Source organism: Hirundo rustica, chromosome Z (assembly GCF_015227805.2).
Source record: "Hirundo rustica isolate bHirRus1 chromosome Z, bHirRus1.pri.v3, whole genome shotgun sequence".
Classification (NCBI taxonomy): Eukaryota; Metazoa; Chordata; class Aves; order Passeriformes; family Hirundinidae; genus Hirundo; species Hirundo rustica.
In genome coordinates, this window is record NC_053488.1 from 18,225,879 (window position 1) to 18,246,652 (window position 20,774).

A 20,774-nucleotide genomic window follows, 5' to 3' on the forward strand; every position below is an offset into this window, starting at 1 on the left:
TTCCCTCTGATCATCTCCATGGCCCCTGGCTGCAGTGCTCCAGGTGGCTCTCAGCAGAGCAGAGCAGAGGGGCAGAACCCCCTCCCTCCCCTGCTGCCTGTTCTGGAAAAAAAAGAGAGAGTCAGAGACTTGCTCTTTTTATATGTTGCTTTATTATCAAGCCTGGCTCTGGGGGAGCTTGCTTGCTCTCTTGGCAACGAGGAGGAGGAGGTACACACAGCTTCGCTCCACAGCAAAGCTGGGGACTCCCCCACCCCTCACGGGCCTTTTCCCCTTGCCGGGGAGTCCGTCTCTCTTCACTGATCAGGGGGCATCCAGCGATGGGGGACTCCTCCTCCGGTCACGGCGACTAAATAAAGCTGCTTCGGCGGACCCCCCTACCCCTTGCACTAGTCTAAAGTGTGACTTCAGTCCTGGATTCTACTTTGGTTCTCTGCTTTTTGGAGTCTCTCGTTCTTGAGTTGTTCCCAGATTTCCAGTGTTCTTTTTATTTGCATATTCAGACACTATCCGGCGAATGGGAGCAGAGATACAGGTAATAAGGTGAATTCTTAAGTAATAAACAAGTAAATAAGGTGATAAATCAATATTAAAGCAGGAATAAGGCAAATTCTTTATACAGAACTAGCATTAACAATCTTAATGAAATTACTTAACAATTAAGTAACTAAAACACAGATTATTTGAATAGAACTTATTTATAACACTGCCCATGGGGCTCTGGGTGCAGCCCAGGACACATTCAGCTTTCTTTTCCAGGAGTTTCCTGGATTCCTACCTACTTAACATTCTCAACATTCCCAAGCAATGTTTACACTTTGCATAGAATAAATATTTAGAAACATAACTTTGTTTATTTTAATTTTGGGTTAATGGGCGGCATGGAAAGTCTTCAAAGTAGCCTCTTTGGTAAAATAATTAGAAAAGTGAAGAATAACATTGCCAGAAATGACAAAATCCTCATTGTTCAGTTACAGTGTCTGTTCTGCTTAATGTACTTATCAATGGTCTGGATGCTGGAGTTGAATGCACCAGTAGCAAATTTGCTGATGATCCAGACTGGGAGGTGCTGTGGATTCTCTTGAGGGACAAGAGGCCTTTGCAGAGGGATCCAGATAGACTGGAGCACTGAGCAATCTTAAATGGGGTGGAATTTGACAAGTCCGAATGCTAATTCCTCACCTTGGGATGGAGTAACACCGGGCACAGGGATAAAATGGGAGAGGAGCGGCTGGACAGGTGCAGAGGGAGATGGGGCTGGCCGGTGCCGGGCTCAGTGTGGGTCAGCAGGGCCCGGGCAGCCCCGAGGACAAAGCCCATCCCAGAGCTCCGAGCACGGCACCGCCGGCCCGCACAGGGCACGGCACCGCCAGGCTCAGCCTGCAGCGGCCTCCACCTGGGCCCTGCCGGGCCCGCAGGTGAGGGGCGGGAAGGTCCTTCAGTGCATCCTGAGGAGGGAAACGGAGCTGGAATCTCCTGCGAGGAGCAGCTGAAGTCTTTGGGCTTGTCCACTTGAGAGAAAAGGAGGCTGAGGGGTGACGCCACTGCTCTCAACAGCTTCGTGAGGAAGGGAAGGGCACAGGGAGGTGCTCTGCTCTTCTCCCTGGCATCCAGGGGCAGGATGCGTGGGAATGGTTCAGACTGGATACTAGAAAGCATTTCCTTACCACAAGGGTTGTGGATGGTCACAGAGAGGAACATGCATCCTGGAGCAGTGATCAATGCCCCACATCAGTGTTCAGGAGGCATTTGGACAGTGTCAGTAGCAGTAGGCTTTAATGTTTGGTTAGTCCTAAAGTGTTCCTTGGGTTAGCAAAAAGGTCTTTGGAAGTGGCAGCTGGATTAGATGATTGTTGCAGATCCCTTCCAGCCATAGCAGTTCAGTTCAGTTCTGTTCCATCCCACTCCATTCCAATTTCTCTACTGTGACATTGAAATGCCAGGTTAATTTCGTTAACCAAGCAGTGACACTACAGTGCAGCAGCTGCAAATTCATGGCAAAATCATGGGGCAAACTGTGGGAGCCCCTGGGGCCCCCACAAAGAAGTGTGCTCTCCCATGGAGAGAGAATAAAGTATAATTGTGCAGAACTCCTCCACAGGAGCGTATCAGGGAAGCCGATGGTTAGAGGCACTAAAGTGCAAAGAAAACCCCTCACCCCTTGCCCCCCATGCAAATTCCTCAATCCCCATTGGTTGAACCTCACATCCTGGTTTTTCTATTCCCCCATTGGTGTAGATTTGGATCCTTCCTCTGATTGGTTGTTTCGCCAATTCCCTTTCCTATTGGCCTGTGTTTTAATCCCTGCCCCTGTAGTTCAGCATAAAAATAGGGCACCAGAGGGCTTCCGGGTCTTTAGGTGGAGTCCTTCCGAAGAGGGGAGGAGCCCTGGGAGACCAAGAGCTGCTTCCTGGCTATTGTTGCTGCGCCGCCTGCGGAGGAGCTGCTTGCTCGGCTGCCTGGGCAGTAGCCTCTGCCCCCCTGAGATCGCTTGAGCTGTTGAGGCTCGGTTGCCCCAGTAACCATCACAAGGGAGCTAAATCACGGGGGAGTGCCTGTGCCTCTGAGACCCAAGGTGCCTTTTTAAAGGCGCTTCGTCGAGGAAGGTCGCAGCACCCCGAAGACCCTCAGGGACCTCCGGTGGTCAGCAGCAAAAAGCAATGAATATTACACTGGGGGTCATTAACCCCAGCAGCTCCGCGGCATCTTTTACCACAATCACTATGTAAGAAACCTGTGATATATGTCCTAAAGTTAATTCGTGTTAAAAGATAAAAGTGTAATATTATCCCTATAAATAAAAGTTTTGTTTTAATCCAGTAAACTATGAGTTAACTCAGAAGAAAGCAGCTCAGTAAAAGTGCAGGAATCTCTCTCGCCTGAAAAGACAAAGTGGGGGGCACGAGACACAACATGATTAAGAATTACCAGAAGGGAGACACAAACATGCCTTGGCTACAAATCGTTAAAAAGGAATGTAACATCTGTTCTAAAATTATTTCATGTTAATAGAATATAAAATGTAATACCGAATGTATAACCATAAGTCCTGTATAAACTAGCATGTTAGAAGTTAAGTTTTGTTTTAGCATTTTGTGGGTTAACTCGGGAAGAAGGGGATTTAATAGAATACAAAAATGTCCCTAGCCTGAAAAGGCATGGGAGGGACACGGAAAGAGCTTGATTGGAATTACCAGAAAGGAGGACAGAAGACTGTCACTGCCAGGAATCGCTGAAAGGAAACAAAAGGCAACGGAACACAGAGATGATAGCCCGGAGAACCCGATGATGGTTTCAGATCTGTATCTCGATGGTCTCCGGCCAAAATCAGCATGTCTACACCACACCTGGAACTGACCATTAACAGCATTGTCCTCCTCTGCTGATCCATTCAGACTCTTAGAACTGAAACCTGCATGTTTAATGAAGCTGCCTCGGAGGGAGGACTTTCGACATCCCGAGCCTCTCTCTGCGATCCAGTGTATAAAAAGAGACTGCTGCAAACCCCAGATGTGAACTTGGGGGATAACAGACTGGCAGAGTGTGTTATCGTTGTTCACCCAGCGCCGACCCCGGGCTCCACGCTGTCCTTTTAATTGTGGCTGTCCGAGACTGTTATTTTGTCTCTTAATAAATTTCCAAATTTTGATTTATAGAATTTGGTCCTCTCATTTATAACAAAACCTCATTTAAAATATTAAAGGCCTATTTTCTTCCTTAACACAGAAACATGTGAAAATCCTCTTTTGAGTTTTGAATTTGCTCATCTGCCTGTGCATGCTACCCCGTAGATATAGGATGACCCAGAGGTTTCTTTCTCTCAGCTCTGTAGCTGATGCAGTAGCCTCACTCAAACAGAGTGCCGGCAGGATGCCTTCTGTTGTCATTCCCTACAGGACGCCTTGGCAGATGCTCCTCCGGGCTGGCAGTGCAGCAGGACCATGGCAACCCCTTCTCTGATGCACCTGACACAGCCAGGATGGTGCCGTGGCGACCATCATTAAAAGCCATTTCCTGAGCCTGCTGCCATGGACGCTTGTGCTGAGATGTTGCTGCGGCTGGGTGCTGTGGCAACCAGCCACTGCTGCTGCTTGTTTGGAATCTCATCCAAAGAAGCATAAACTTCCTTTAGCACTCTAATAGCATGACATTTCCATCTGAATGAAAGATAGAGAAGTTCAGAGATAAAGCATATGATTATAATCTTTGGATTAAATCCTATATAGAGGCTGTACATCATGCATTTTACATTTTAATATGTTTTGATCTTTGTTTTCTGTGGTGTTTTCTGTCAGAAAGGTTTCAAAAGTCAAAAGCAACTTATTTCAGGGAGTTTAAAAAAAAACAAACAGCAACAAAGCAAAAGCACAAAACAAAAGCAAAACTTAAAAAACAAAAAAACCCACCCCAAAAACAAACAAACAACCAAAACCAAAGCAAAACAAAACAAAACAACCCACCAAACCACTAACCAAACCCAAAAAAGAGATATTGGAGACAACATCCAACACCAACTCTAAAAACCCAAAAAAGTACAAGAATTAAAATGAGAAGATGAAAAAGACAAAGCTACAATAGTAAGAATATACTGCTTCAACTGTTTAGGTTCTTTAATATGACGTCTTGATTATTGAGGGAGTCAGGGGTAATGAAGTCAATGGTTCTTACCACTGGCTGACATGAGAGAAGCACTTTCAGCAGAAGTATCTCTAAGCCAGAACTCTAGCTGAGATATTTAAACTGAGAGGCCACTAACAAGATGTCAAATTCTGTGAAAAGACAGATTAAGACAAATAGGGTTGGCATTTATGTTTTCTCTTCAAAACCTCTGGCCACTGAAGAAAGAGAAATAGATAGGTTTCAAGAGGAACATACAAGAAAAGACAAGTGAAGTTTCTTTTCAGGCTCCCTGTCTCCTCAAAGCCAAACTTGCACCTTCTAAAGATGGAAGTGGGTGTCTTCAGCTATGGAATTTTAAGGATCCTACATAGGCTTCAACAAATTATGTGTGGCATTGGAATGTAATTGTAAAATTGTAAGTTTTTGTAGAAAAAAGAAATAAAACTTTACTACCCAAACAATAAATACAACTCTAGAACTTGCTTTTGAAATATTGTCAGTTTGAGATACAGACAGGAGGTAAAGCGTCAAAAGACTACCCTGAGCCTCACCTGGGGATTTTTCAAATACACTAAAATAAGGGAAGGAGTTTTGTTTGTTTGTTTGTGGTTCATTTTTGTTTTGTTTTGGTTTTTTTCCTGATACGGAAAAACACAAGTAATAGATGGAAGGAAAGTTCAAAAAGTACTTAAATTTGAAAAGGGCCTGCTGCCAGTAATACCTGCTTTGTAATGACCAGTTATGTGCACCTTCCAACAAATATCAAGTATGACATTAAAGAAGTGGCCAGAGTGGGTTTCCCATCCAAGACTTTAAAAAATTACTTGACTTTCCTACTTAAAGGTAGGAAAAATTATACTAACTATGGAGGATCCTGTAACTGGGATCAGTTGTCCAAAGGAAGAAGTCAGCATATAGAAGCCTATATACATGGCTGGTCTGGAAAGTTTGGTCTGGAGGACTCGAAGGCTGAACACAGACTTAATAACAACTTCTGCACCAGTTATTTCATGTGGCTTTCAACATGAGGGGAAGGAATGGAATCCTCTCTCTCTTGAGCGGAACAACCACACTACTTTTGGACAGCACATAAAAAGCCTTGATGAGGAATTATCCAAACCACGCAGAACTTGGTACTACATGAATCTGTCCTGCAGGTTTGTCAGTGGAGATGGAACTGCAGAGACTCATCACACAGGTGATGTTCAAGGCTAACCCTGAATCTGAACATCTACCTCCACATGAGACTATTCAAAACAATAATAAAAAAGCTCTCATAAATAAGAAACAAATAGCAAATAAATTTTCTCAAGGAATCATCACACTTTCTTTGCCCATGATCACTGAATACATTTAGTCTAAGCAAGGAAACTGTCAGAGTCCAGGGCATTCCTTTGGTTGCCCTGGAAGGTCAGAGACCTGGGCAGAGGGGTCTGGGACCTGGGCAGAGTGGTCTGGGACCTGGGCAGAGAGGTCTGGGACCTGGGCAGACGGGTCTGGGACCTGGGCAGAGAGGTCTGGGACCTGGGCAGAGGGGTCTGGGACCTGGGCAGACGGGTCTGGGACCTGGGCAGAGTGGTCTGGGACCTGGGCAGAGTGGTCTGGGACCTGGGCAGAGAGGTATGGGACCTGGGCAGAGGGGTCTGGGACCTGGGCAGAGTGGTCTGGGATCTGGACAGAGTGGTCTGGGACCTGGGCAGAGTGGTCTGGGATCTGGACAGAGTGGTCTGGGACCTGGGCAGAGTGGTCTGGGATCTGGACAGAGTGGTCTGGGACCTGGGCAGAGTGGTCTGGGATCTGGACAGAGTGGTCTGGGACCTGGGCAGAGTGGTCTGGGATCTGGACAGAGTGGTCTGGGACCTGGGCAGAGTGGTCTGGGACCTGGGCAGAGGGGTCTGGGACCTGGGCAGAGGGGTCTGGGACCTGGGCAGAGTGGTCTGGGACCCGGGCAGAGTGGTCTGGGACCTGGGCAGAGGGGTCTGGGACCTGGGCAGAGTGGTCTGGGACCTGGGCAGAGTGGTCTGGGACCTGGGCAGAGGGGTCTGGGACCTGGGCAGAGGGGTCTGGGACCTGGGCAGAGTGGTCTGGGACCTGGGCAGAGGGGTCTGGGACCCGGGCAGAGTGGTCTGGGATCTGAACAAGGGAGTCTGGGACCCTGGCACAGAGCCCAGTGAAACACTGGCTTTGATCCCAGTCCATGAGAGAGGTTTCCTTCACTGTAAGATGAATTACAGCCCCCAAGAGAGTGAAAGATAGTAGTTTAGCTTATCACAGGGTGAAAAACAGTGTTTTTGGGTTTTTAGTATGGAAGTAGATGGGAGCAAGATGGAGGATTTTGGGCGTTGTCTCTTGCTGCTTCTTTCTTCTTCCTTCACTCCATTTTCTGCAGTGACAGTGGCACAAAGTAGTTTAAGGAGATTGGGTCAAAGTAGAGATGACCTGTTTAGTGTAAGTGATAGGTATTGGCAAATAACTATAAATAAAGTGTACGTAACCATTAGTATAAGAGGCAGCGACAGCCCAGTGCTGGGGGAGTTGTCAGATGCCCAAGCAGCTGCACAGACCTCAGCTGGGCATTGAGAGAGTTGTAAGATAAGAAACAGTAAACCAAGCGCGCAACCTTGAAAATCAGGACCTGAAGACTCCGTCTCTTTTTTGCGTCTGGCTCAGGGCTTTGCAGAAGGCAAAAGACTCTAAAACCACATGAAAAATCTAAGAGAAGCCCACTAAATGTCTTCCTCTATACATGTATTTCTGGATTTCAGGAATTTAAGTGCAGTGAAGGAGTATTTCTTTACAATCGTGAATCCTAAAAAGAGAAAAAAACATGCAAAATAAGAGGTTGAAAGAAGACTTGCTTAAAAGAAATGTCTTCAGTCTGTGCTTGTGAAGTCAAAATGAAAAGCAGATGGTCCCCTGTATGTTTTCTCAAAAATAAGGTACACATAGTGACAAAATGGGGATGTTTCCAGCAAATTTTGTAGCCTTTTATAGTTGGGGAGAGAAATATAGACAAGGGATAGGTAAAACAAATGCAGAAGCTCTCTTGGGAGAAGGGAAAGGAGGAAGTGCATTGGAAGTGAGCTGATGGACAGTATGGAGAGTGAGGTGCTGCCAGCACCAGCAGTGACCCACCCAACACAGCTCAGCGCTGGTGACTGCAGCTGCTGGGAAGCAGAGGTCACACTGCAGGCACAGCTGCAACACCCTGTTAATGACCATTCCCCAGGAAAATGGGGGTGACATCAGATAAACCACCTTTCTACATTTTAGGAAGCAGGATCTTATTTTAAAATAGAAATACGAGCCTTTTAACACAGTTGCACAAAGAATAGTGATGGAACAAAGCTCCTTTGAAGCCCAATCCAATTGCTTTGAAGAAGGAGCTTCTGAAATAACGAGTAGCATGGGTCACTCAGTGCCTGACACTGCAGATGGGACAGGCACCCATCAGTGATGTCCTGCTGTAACCGCAGTGCAGCGAGTCCCTCCCCTGGGATGGTTGCCAAGGGCACAGTGCACCCTTGGGCCGCCACCCCGCTGGTGCTGGTGGCCTGAGCCAGTTCAGTTCCTAGCAGGATAAACTCTCCCCTGCCCCTGCCCGTGCCCCCAAACCCCCAGGGCAAGGATTGTCTGGAGGATATCTGACCCCACGGTTTGGGTAGCTGTGAGCAGTGCATGCAGCTACACTGCCCCTGAATAACACAGAAATTAGAAATTATGAAGTTATGTCTGATGGGGTGAACACAGACTGGCAACAGATCTCCAACAATAATCTGCAAATGCATTCCCTGGATGATTTACAGGTGCCCAGACATAATTTGAGCACTGCGAGCATAGCGAGAGAAGGACCAATAAAGTGAGTGCACTTTCTAGGATTAAAAACTTGCAAGTTTCATTTTGGAAGGGTCCAAACTGAACTCTTAAAACATTTATTTTAAATAAATGAAATATGAAAATACTATGAACTTATTTGTATATAACAATAACACTTTAATATTTAGTCAAGGAACCATGAGATCTAAAAACTTGCTACTTACATTAAGAACTCACCCATTACAACTCAGAACTTCAATGATAAGATGACAAATTCTCTGAAGAACATGGAAACGCTCATACGATCATGGTGTGACTCTTTGGTGAGTGGAGGAACACCAGTATATAGGAATTGTGGCTTGTACTCCTGCTATGTGTAGGGGTTGAAAGTTCAGGAGCGTTGGGACATAAGAAAGCATAGAAATGGTGTTTGTCCGAATTCAGCGTCACTAAGATCTGCCTGGGGCTTGGAGTCAAGGCAAAGGATCAGTGAACTCATCTGTTCGTTTCCCTGGAATATCATTAACACATGCATTTGGCAGAATGTCCTGCTGTTAACTAGCACCAAATGAGCCAGACCTGATGAAAGATTAAAAACTTTTTTTTTTTTAACATAAGCCACAAACACATTTAAGAGCTATTTTAGGGCTGCAAGGTATTTCATGTTAGAGCTACTGTTTAGCACAACCTAATTATTCCACAGTAACAATACTCTTACTAGTGACACCACAACAGCAAAACAAAGGCTAAAGCTTGACTCAAATTTTAAAAATTTAAATTGCATTTTCTTAATGGCCACACTTCAGTAAAATACTTATGCTGAATATTTCCCATGCCTACTTTGTACACATTAGAGTTAATATAAGCAATAAAGAACCTCAAAAATACAAAAGGGTGTTATTGAATAATTTAAAAAAATACTTAGAATTACAGTTCTGTCAAAAACTATTGTGATCTTGAAAATATTCAATAATTATTCTGAAATTTTACAGTACTGAAGTGGAAGATTAAAAATAATAATTTCATTCTTATTTAGATTGCGGAAGTGTCTGTGTTTTCTTAAAAAGTTCAATATGGCTAGTGTTAATTCTAAAAGCTTATACCCCTTAGTTAGGTAAGCTACTGCAACAAGTTACATGTACAGATCCTGTACTCAAAGGGGAAAAGCAGGAAAAATAAAAAAATTCAGTAATCTTACAGTTATATATGTAAAAATCTATAGCCATACAGTGAAAAAATACTACAAAGCTATGTCAATACAAAGGAGTAAAATTGTGTCACTGAATCAATTACTGCACTGCAGCACTTAAACAAAAACCAAAACCAAACCAAACACTTTCTCATGTAGAAAAAGTTTTAACTTGATATTTGCTGTTGCTGCTGATGTGGTTAATGCTGATAAAACTGCAGTTGCTACTCAAGAGGTTGAGCCCTGCACCGATGCCACTGGTGTTGAGACTGGGCACTCGACTCCATGCAGCAGAGAAACATCAGCCCGAGACACACACAGCAAACAGGAGTTTGTTTCCCACAACGGGACACTGCTACCTTTTCCTTTCACAGCAGGTAACCAGAGTACTTGTGATTGGCAAAACCAGACCAGGTATTACTCTGTACTTTGGGAGGGTAAAATTCAACTCTTAACTAGTAAGAATCATATTCAATTTATTTAATCATCTATAATCAACTTAATAACTGTAAATTATATAACAGCCATCACATCCCATCAAGGAGCATGTATGCCACTGGCATATCATACAATATAGCAACGGTCAAAAGCCTCTCAACTAAGACAACTTTAGACTTCAGGTTTATATTGTTTAACTATATTTTTTTCTGATAATTTTATTCCAATAAATACCAAGAAAATTGAAATAATCCCCCATCTTTGCTACTGGAAAAGCCACATGAAATGAACAAGGAAATATCTGTATTACCTATTAAAAATAAGATGCTTTAATATAATTGCATCAGAAATTACTAACAGCCAACTTAAACTGCAACTGTATGAAATCCTTGGATTTAACACTTGGGAGTTTCTTGGTGAAGTATTTTCAACTCTGCTTATCAGTAATATCTGACACGTCATACAATCCCTCTAGTCTCCAAGTATGAGTGTGACAGTATAAAAGCTGCACTTGGCCCTGAGATATATAGTCTTTCATTGTTTGCTACAAAAATGTTCTGTTTTCAGAGCTGCAGAGGGCTGACTCCTGCTTCTTGTACTTCTCCCTCCTTTAACAATACCGATCTTAGCCCAAGAGGAGCCTTTTTTGTATGGCAAAGAGAACACTATCAACACTATAAAGCAAAGAGTTGCTAAAACATTTCTGTTCAGAAAAATTCCACTGGTGAAACAACAAAAAGACATTCCCCAATGATCTACTAACTGGATTCTAAGGAGTTATTAATAATTTGTTTAATTGTTGTTTGGACTTTTTTACATATCAATATTTTGGAATACTGTTACTATTCTTTGCAAATTGAATAACGTATTAGAATTCTGCAAGTTAGTTTCATAAAAACAGTCCCCTACCATATATTAAATTCTTAAAAGAAACAAAACATAATATAAAAATAATTAGGTTGAGGAACACCTGTTTTTGATAAATACATTTGAAAAGACAGCAGGGTTTAATAGACTCCTACAAAGTTCAGCTGTTTTTAGATTTTTTTTCCTGTTTGCAAATACGCTGTGTTTCTTGCTCTCTAAGAAGACAAACTGCTTATGAAAGGTTGTGGAAAGGCAGTTGAAGCAAGTGCTTCTGGAAGATTTCAATAGCATTTTTTCAATTTACAGAATGTGAAAACATCTTTCAATTAGTAAAAAAATTAGTCTAATATACAAACATTTTTTTAAAAAATTCATTTGTGAAGGAATGTACTGTAATTGCCTACTTATACCCATTCACTCCTCAGACACTGGTAGCTAGCTCCTCTTGATACAAGCCTCTCTATATTAATCCAGAGAAATGTGTACATGGCCAGTTCGCCCAAGCAGAAGAGTAATTCAGCTTTCCCCAAATTTGAACTATCATAAATTACCACTTGGACAGCATTAGAAAGAAATTGAAGCATACAAGGAATAAACTATAGTTTCTTTTTATATCAAAAGGTACTCTTGAAAATGTGTTTGGCACAGTGCTAAATCATAGAGTTAATACTAAATATTGCAGGATACAATAAAACTCTGAAGTTAACTTGTGTTTACACCCTTTTAGGGATAAAAATAAAAAGATACCAATTATTCAGAAGTCAGCCTATACAAACTGTATAAACAATATTTTATGTCTTGTTTTGAAAACCACTGATATAGTAAATTTTACATAAAAGACTGCAAAATAATATAAATGGATTTAAACAGATCTTTACAATAAGAAATTCAAATGGAAACAGACAAGTAACAAAGAGAAGTAAAAAAATTTATTGCAGTATTCGTTCCACCAGATTTGCTGGGGATCCCTTTTCTTGTATTATTTCAGGGTGACCTAATACATCAAAATCTACATTTACAAAAACTCCTCCTGCAGATAGGTCAGAGATACTGCATGCTTTTTTTTTTTTTTTTTTTTTTTTTTTTTTTTTTTTTTTTTTTTCCTTCAACAGAATAAATTATATATCCAGGAGATTCTGCCACTTTACAGCCTGGAAAACAATGCTTTCCTGGAAACTGGGCTAAGCTAAAGAAAGCCATCCGCTGCTAGGTTAAACTCCAAGAACACTTTATTAAGAACATTAACAGACTAATTTCCAACATTCACTTGTTTATTTTTTTTAAACAGAAAGGTTTTTTTTTCAAGATATAAACAATTTTTTTGTTAAACTATAATACAGTGGGAGTAAAAATGAACTGAGAAGTTTCTGCTGCACAACAGCGAAGGAAGCTCCCACAAAAATGTTTACCAAACATTTCCTTCTTTTTTCCCCGCGTCCCACGTTCCATTCTTACTCTTCATTTAACTGATTTTTTTTTGCCAGAAAGTTGATATTTCAAGTTTTTCTGTTATTTCAATTCCTGTAAATTTGGCTGCATGTACAAATTCATTAGCTGGAAGTTCCATCCTTGGCGGCATACAGCGATCGTAAAGTCTGCACAACTTTATTAGTCAGCTTATTAGCACTCGTTAGAGCAATTTTTTTGTAAATAATGTCTGACTCTTTAATAGTGTCTACCCAAGGCACCAGTTTGCGGCCATCACGGCGCTTAGCCTCAGTCCAGGAGCCACTGTAGGAGCCTGCCATCCACTGAACACTGAAGCCATTGCTGGTTTTCTGTACTACTCTTGCAATTTGTGGTCGGTCTTTGTACTTTGGACAGCAAATAGCGATGACATCCATGACATCAACACTTTCATTCATCTGTGCTGCCAACTCCGTAGAGTCTGAATTTCGTTTTGACCTTCTCAATGACTAAAACATTGGGGGGAAAAAAGACCAAGTGTTACACAAAAGAACTTTAGTGAAATTATTGCTTTTATTGCTTTTAATCCCTTGACGCCGGGAGTTGGGATTCCCCGGCACACATTCCATTGCCGGCAATGAGACGCACCGCGACCGCCAGCGCCAAGGGGTTAACATATCCTTGTAAAACCACATACTCTTAATTTGTACCCGTGTCTTTATCTCTTATTGATATATAAAATTATATATACACATGAATCATAAAGCTACATAAAAACTTGGCAACAATAAAAAGGATAACACACAGTACATTCCAAAGGAAAATTAATAACTTTTTATACGGGATAAATCTCATTTTCTAGTTTGGTTTTTTTTATTGTCTTTTCTGTTAAACTTTCTACAAAAGTTGTATAAACGGTTAAGTAGAGAATCTCTATCTACAAAATGCTTTTTTTCATGTGGATTACATTACTTGGTGTACATTTAATATAATAAACTGACATTTATAAGCACATAAAAATCATTTTACGTAATACGCTGCGAAATACGTTGACTCCTCCTCCGCCTCACCCCTGAAGTGCCTCCTCCTCTATCCTCCCCATCACTTTCATCGTCCTCTGTCTCAGCTGCATTGTTTTTAGGGCTGCCTCCTCCAAGCAGCGAGGTAATTGCTTTGTTCCGAGCATTTGTGCTAGCTGACACCTCTCCATCTTCTTCCTCTTCATCAGGATCCAAATGTTCCATAAGGAGCTTGAACTGTTTAAAAAAAAAAAAAAAAGATCAGTTCATTTTTTAACTTTAAACATGGACATTTACATCACATGACATTATGCTAGAAACAAGTAGGAACATAAAGAAACAGTAAAACAAACAGCAGACAACTTGAACAGCTTATGGTGTGTTCTACAAACTTAACTTCCTGATTTTTCCTTTGTAGATACACAAAACCTTTCTTCCTGTGTTTTCCAAATGGCAAGTTTTCTCTAACTGTTATTGGTGCGGGGTGAGGGACAATTAATAAACCACGTCCAGTCTCTGTTCCCACAATGGAAAGAGTCAGGAATAAAGTGAACAAGTAATATGGGAGAAGTATACAACATGGATACCAGAAATTGTAAAATATTCCATAAAGATGAATATCCTTTAGCTGAAATTAATTATCATTGAGTTTAAACTTATTAGAAATCTTTGAAATACAGTCCTGCTCAAAATCCTGGAAGGAAGATCCACACATCACATGAGCTAACCAGGAACTTAACATGTTGAAATGTACTTTCAAGTTTATACTGTGTTAAATGATTTCAGACTTTCTGCAAAGCAACTTTACTTACATCTAAGTACTGTTTTACTATACTCCTCTTCACTTCTTCTGTGATCTTGGAATTAGCCATATCACTCCGCAGAAAATCCAAAGTTTGTTTTGGATGGAAATGCACTCCTGTCTTCCTGTTTATAGCTTTATCATAAACTTTTGCAGATTCAGATGGAGAATATTTTTGAATTTTACTGTTTAAAGAAAACAAAATAGAAGACTTTTAAAGGAAAGTCCAGAGTAATTTGAACAAAAAGCTTTTAAATTCTCCAATATAAGTATCTTTGAATCATTCATTATATACAATAGATAGCCTTGTACGAAATTGAATAATTGGGGTTTCTGAAGCCAAAGTTCAACTTAATATTTTTTTTTCTCTGTTACACAAATGAATCACTTAAACAAGTAGTTAAAATTAACTTAAATAAATAGAAAAACCTCTAAACAACTCACTGCAAAATAAGTGTCCTATTATCTAAATAGCCTTACCTATCAGAGAATCCACAGAGGTTCTTTAGATGCTGTTTCAGCATCAGAAGTAATAATATGCCTTGGGAGACATTAGCAAATTCAATTAAAGGAGCTGAATTTTCAGGCAAACACTTCATCACAGCATTTATATCATTTTCTTCATCAGAGTCTGAATCAGAGTCCACCCGTTTCCGTAACCTCCGAGGCTTGGAAGCTTCCTCCTCACTTTCGCTCCCGCTACCACTGTTACTGTCACTCTCGGTCTCCTCATCCGATGAAGGCTTTCTTTCCTTTTTTTTGTCTTTCACCATAGACTGTAAGACAGAGAGGTTAATTCACGTTCCAAAATCAGGGCAAGTAATATCATGTATGTTCCTAAAACAATCTGTCCAAATTAGCGAGAATTCCCTGAACAGTGTTATTAATTTGTAACTTGATAGTCTTAAAATTATTTGTGGCAAAGAGACACTGAAAAGTTTATCCAAAACTAAGATTTTCTTGCAAGGTGCATACAGAAGGAACTGAAGCAACAAGCACTCCCCGGTATGTTATCATTAAAAGACTGATGAAGTTCATTAGCAGTGACACCAAAATACAGTAGAAGGCCAAACACAATAAATCAGGAAGAAAACTCTGGTTTTCTTTCACCTGAATATAATTTCTGTGTTTCATGGAGATTTCCATATGTGATTTTGTGTCTAAGCTGGTTTTAAATCTTTGTCTCTTAAAATTCAATGACACTATTACACTGCTGACCAAAGTGATCATATTAATATTATTAATGATTACTAATAATCAGTTGCCCTGTGCCTGGCAGTGTTCAAGGCCAGGCTGAGTAGGGCTCTGAGCAATCTGGTCTAGTGGAAGGTGTCCCTGCCCATAACAGAAGGCTGAAACAAGGTGATCTTTAAGGTGCCTCCCAACCCTAGCCATTTTATGATTCTGTGATTAGTTCTGTGTTTACTTGTAGATGTACAGAATTTCACATATGCATTATTACTGCACACAGTATGATTTTTCAGGACACAGACCTAAACAGGATCTCATCCTATTGGTGCTGGGTGCTACACAATGGTTCTCAACCTGAAGAATGTATTAACTATTTCTAGCAGACGAAAAATCAACTTTGGTAGGGTGAGAGTTTGAAGCACAGTACTTTTCAAGCAGAGAACTTTCAGGCATCACTCTGTATTTATTAGTCAAACTGGACATTCTAGAAACTGGTTTTCTTCCTGACAATTTGCACCTTCTACTGTAATAGTAATTCAAGAAAGGAAGACATTGAAATCTTTAAGAAGCAGAGGCCTCTCATTTTACAGGCTTGTGTGTTGCCATAACAACAGGTACTCAGTCATGGTTCAGGTTCTTATGTGCTGCCTTAAGAAATACTGCCCACTCCTCTCTTGCAATAAACAATGTATTTTAAATCTCTCAGGCAACACAAATGCAACTCCCATCAGCTACTTGACAACAAAATAAACTGCCAACTGGATTTTATTATTAAAATTCTACAAACAGCCACAACGAACTAGTATTCCATGATGATTCTGGGGTCTTGTGCTTTCAGATGCATACAATTAACTGTTATTCAGCCATATTGGAAAATATAGATTTGATTCCAAAGTTCTTTTTTAATAATATAAGCAGCAATGCAAACAGAGCTCTTGAGTAATGTCAACCACGTACAGGTCAGAACAGACAGTGTTGCTTGTTTTTTGACTATTGTTGACATGCCAAGTAATGCAACTGGTTTGCACAGTAATAATGGTACTGCATTCACTGAACAACTGACCACATTACAGAGAAGTTTATGTTTCCATCATCATAAATATTCTAAAACATAAATACACATACCTCTTTAAATGACTGTAGTAGGTTGCTACCAGAAACTGATAGTGTAATGTCTATATGATGCATTATAAACAGTGGCTCTTCCTGTGTTTGGTAAGGAAAACAGGCTAGATTGTCTGCTATGTACAAAAGCATATTGACCTCTGTTTTCTGGAAGTTAAAGAAAAAAATACACATAAATGCATGTGGAAATATCCTGGATTCATACCTGAAGATCTATTATATCTGATCAGTCCAAAATTAATAAAAAAAGGTACAGAGTGATGCAACATGCATTCTATTACACAGCTAAATATTAGAACACGTTAAAATATTATTGCATGCCTTATATTAGAAAGCAAAAAAATGTACATTGGGAACAAGGCTATCAATAATTATGCCATAAAAATATATTGTAAAAGGAGAACTTCAGTTTGTAATGTTGCATTTTAACTTCTTTTAAATTGAATGAAATGTGGTGCTTACTGCAGTATCATCAAAGAGATTGAGTAAAGAAATTAGAAAGGCTCGTCTGTGTTGACGGTTCCCTCGAATCATGGAGTAGAGGTGTGAACACAGTGCACTAGATGATTCATCATGTCTAAAACCTCTCACAGGGTCTTTTGGGCAGGTATTAATTGCCTGTTGTACTTGGTAAGACATCTTCATACCAGCCACTGCTTTCATCTGAAATAGAAATATAATTATTTTTATTCAAAATCTTGCTTCCAAAACGGTAGAACTGAAGTCTTTTAAAGAGATACACATCTGAAATTTAAATTTAAAACATGCACTGAGGCAATACTACCTTTTGAGGTGGCAAACAGATTTGTGCTGTCAAACACAACTTGTGGCCAAGATCAGAATGTCTTGTGAACTGCTTTGACTGCAAATTCTACTAGGAACATACAGCTAATCTGTTTACCCACTATAGCCAGGTATTTCAATTAAAATGATTTTCAGGAACATTAAAAATCTTTTCATACATAAACAGAATATTCTACCATTTTACCTCATGTATATGCTTGGTAACCCCTGTAGTGAAACCAATAACTGAATACATATGAGTAAAACAGAACTAACAAAGAGAAAATCAGTGTGTTGGGTTTTTTTCATCCATTCAATACTTTCCAGTTGATTTTACTCACTTCAATGGTCCTGCTCTAGTTTCAGAACAAACTGAATCTCTAGTTAGGCTGCATAGCCAACTGTCCTCATACTACCTCTGCTGCTGTTCGGCAAAGTTGTCTATACCCTGTCTTAAATCCCAGCTGCCTAACATAGCAAATTCCAACTGCTAGCCTTCACTTAAATGATGGCTAAACTATAAATGATGGCATAAACTTTAAATGATGGCATCTGTTTGGATGCCATCAACAGTGCAACGCTCAAATGCACTGGAATACAAAGAAGGATAGGTGAGAAGTCCTACAACATAGTACACACACTGAACCCAGACTGGGATCTTCCAAAATAAGGAGAATGCTGCAGCTTAATTTCAGATCTTAAGCAGAAATGGCACTATGCCAAAACTCCACAAACTCACATAGCCCTTAATTTTTCCTTTCAGCAAGATTCATCAGATGTAAATAGCTTCCTATGCTTCTTCTGCTTAGATTACAATTTATAAAGCCTTGGTGCCTTGCACACTCTAATATATATACTCTAAAGACTTCTACTGACTGTTACATGGTGTTTTCTTTCCTAGTCCACTGATACAGGAAAATTACTGCTAAACATTATGTCCTCGTCACTTGTCTTACCTCTTATCAAATAAAGGCTCTTAAGTACTATTTAGTGGGGAAAATATTACTGTGAATCAAAAATTAAAGGAAATTTTGGACTAGAAGAGACACTTTAAATTATATTATCCCTTATGTTTCTCAGAACAGAAATCTCCAAACAGGGAAAAGAGTCATCTTTACCACTGCTTACAGTTATTATTTATTCTTTTACTTTCTACTCCTTTTCTGAAGCTGAAGCATATTCAAGTGTTAAAACACTAGAGAGCATAACAGTATTTTGTAAAATGTTAAATTAGAATTACTTACGTGAATGAACCCAGCATATTTTTTGTCTATTTCCACCAACTGTTGGTCAGCTTTATTTCGCATAGAGGGCTCTGGATCTGTGCCCATAGCAATTAAGTATGGCACACACTTGAAAAACAAATGAAATGGTTATTCAGAGGCATTGTACCTCCTCTTTCCCAGTCTTTGTACTTTGTTTCTACTGCAGAAATTAGAATAGGAAGGTCTATGCAACTTACTACCCTTCTTTCAAGTAAATAGAAAAAAATACTACGAGACACCAGCATTCTAGCAAAATTGGAGGTTTCAGGTAGTATTTCCCTTTTTCTCAAACTCTGAAGTCTATTTAAAATACAGAAAATTGCTTTTAAAAACCCCAAAAACCCCACTAATGACTGAACATGTGAAATGGTTGCAGCATCGAAAAGTAATTACAAAACATTATGTAAGCAAAGAATGATGGAGATGATGATTGAAGTTCTGACACTGACTGTGGAATTCCGTAGTGTTTGAATATAGGATATAGGGATTGAGGTAGAAGCAAGCTGACACAGAATGAAGAACTAAATAAAGAAAATATTTGAGCATATACCTCAAAGTTGTAACAGATATATGCTCCAATGTACATATCTAAATGATCTTTAGATAATGCCTGGGCTTTTACATCTTAACCCAAAACCAGATAAACATTTGGAATCTTGTGGGCTAACAACATAAAGCAGATTTCAAATTATGCCTCTTGCTATTGTAAGAAACTACTGTAACATAAGTAGAAGAGAAGACCTGGAAATTCATGTAGCAAGTGTGAAAGCCTCTAAAAACATGAATAAAATAAAGCCCCACCACAAAAGCCTGTCATACCTGAACAGGATGGATGAGACCTTGGTTTAATGTCAGTGCAATGACATTTAGAGCAAAGTGGCGTACACTGGACTGGTTATGAAAGAAAGCCTCAAGGACCTGTTTGAGATATAGCTGCATGATGGAACTACTCATCCCTGAGGAAATATCTCCCATTTCTTTCAGGTCTTCCTGTTTTGCTACTTTTTTCCCTGTAGAAAGGACAAAAGTAATAGCATACTCACCATAGTATAACCACTTATTTTGCCATAATTTGCTATATGCCCATCTTTAAGTCTCACAATACACATTTCAGCTGTCTTAGAATGGGTTTATAATCTCATGAAACACAGAACAATCTAATGTACAAATATATATTTAAAAAATAGACCAAAAAGGTATTAATTCCTTTAAAAAGTATTTTTAAAACCATTGCACTAATTTTTTTTTAACTGCAAATCAAACTTAGAAGGTTTTTTGATAAAAAATATTATTACCTTAATTACAACAATTATGAATTCTGGATTACTTGCAGTATTTATACATCTTGGAACTAAATAATACATATTTTTCGATCATTCTAAAATACATTGGGTACAAAACTACTGATCTGTTTACAATTTTAAATGACTTGTTGAAGATATACAGTAACTATGCAACAAAGTCAGGTTTTGCAAGGCTCATGAGCACAGAAGAACTCAGCACTTACAGTCTCTGTCTGCCTGCTGCATACGTGTATCCTCCTCCTGCAAGTAGGTCTGGAGGTTTTTTAACACCTGGATTTTTAAGTTCACTGAACAGTTCTTATCTGAAAGAATGCTGTTGTACAGAGTCTTCACTTCTTGTTCAAACATTAAACTTGGGTGCTGTATAAATGCAAATCCTAAGAGTGGAGAAAAGAGGAAATGTTTCTCATTACTATAATCTAGAATTTGTATTTCTGCTTTTTAAGCTCTTCAGAAGAAAGGTATGAAATTTATTTCCTCCCAGCAGGATAGCTTTTTCTAGTCCAAACAATATTGTGCTTCCATACGGACACCATCCATTGCTTAGAAAAAGTTCTGATAGCCATGACAGTTCTATTAACCATGACTCTGTTTGAAGGATAAAATGGAGTGTTGATCCAGGGCAGCTGCACTGAAAAGTCATACAGGTCTGGAAACAGGTCCATTGTAGTGGCCTGCACCTCAATGACTAGGAGTTATCGTAAGAATAAGAAAGGAATATTACCAAAAATTACCTGTTATTTTACTAATACAGATGTTCTACATCTAGAGAAAACATTTTGCTGCAACTGTAAAGTGTGACTTATAGGGACGCAGAGAAAATGTGGAAAGATTGATAAATATCCTAAGTATTTAACATCATAATAGAAAAAATAGTCACTAGGGAACACAGTAAAATTTATACTGCATGCTATCATTATTCGTATACCTATTGTAGTCTTCTCTTGA

General features: G+C 39.8%; 1 protein-coding gene across 7 annotated transcripts in view; it reads right to left on the minus strand.

Moving 5' to 3' along the window:
- Positions 1-11,522: 11,522 nt before the first annotated feature.
- NIPBL (NIPBL cohesin loading factor) overlaps positions 11,523-20,774 on the minus strand; it is a 149,603-nt gene continuing 140,351 nt past the window's right edge. For 6 of the 7 annotated variants that reach the window (XM_058423982.1, XM_058423981.1, XM_040089202.2 and 3 more), the window contains 9 exons: positions 20,030-20,203; positions 19,342-19,532; positions 18,502-18,609; positions 16,937-17,137; positions 16,475-16,621; positions 14,639-14,934; positions 14,169-14,343; positions 13,408-13,593; positions 11,523-12,846 (listed from right to left, as the gene is read on the minus strand). In XM_058423982.1, the coding sequence (XP_058279965.1) occupies positions 12,481-12,846; positions 13,408-13,593; positions 14,169-14,343; positions 14,639-14,934; positions 16,475-16,621; positions 16,937-17,137; positions 18,502-18,609; positions 19,342-19,532; positions 20,030-20,203 (1,844 nt within the window). In that variant the 3' untranslated portion in view covers positions 11,523-12,480. Of the gene's footprint in view, positions 12,847-13,366; positions 13,594-14,168; positions 14,344-14,638; positions 14,935-16,474; positions 16,622-16,936; positions 17,138-18,501; positions 18,610-19,341; positions 19,533-20,029; positions 20,204-20,774 lie in introns of all 7 variants that reach the window. The other variant, XM_040089203.2, reaches the window with a different exon arrangement.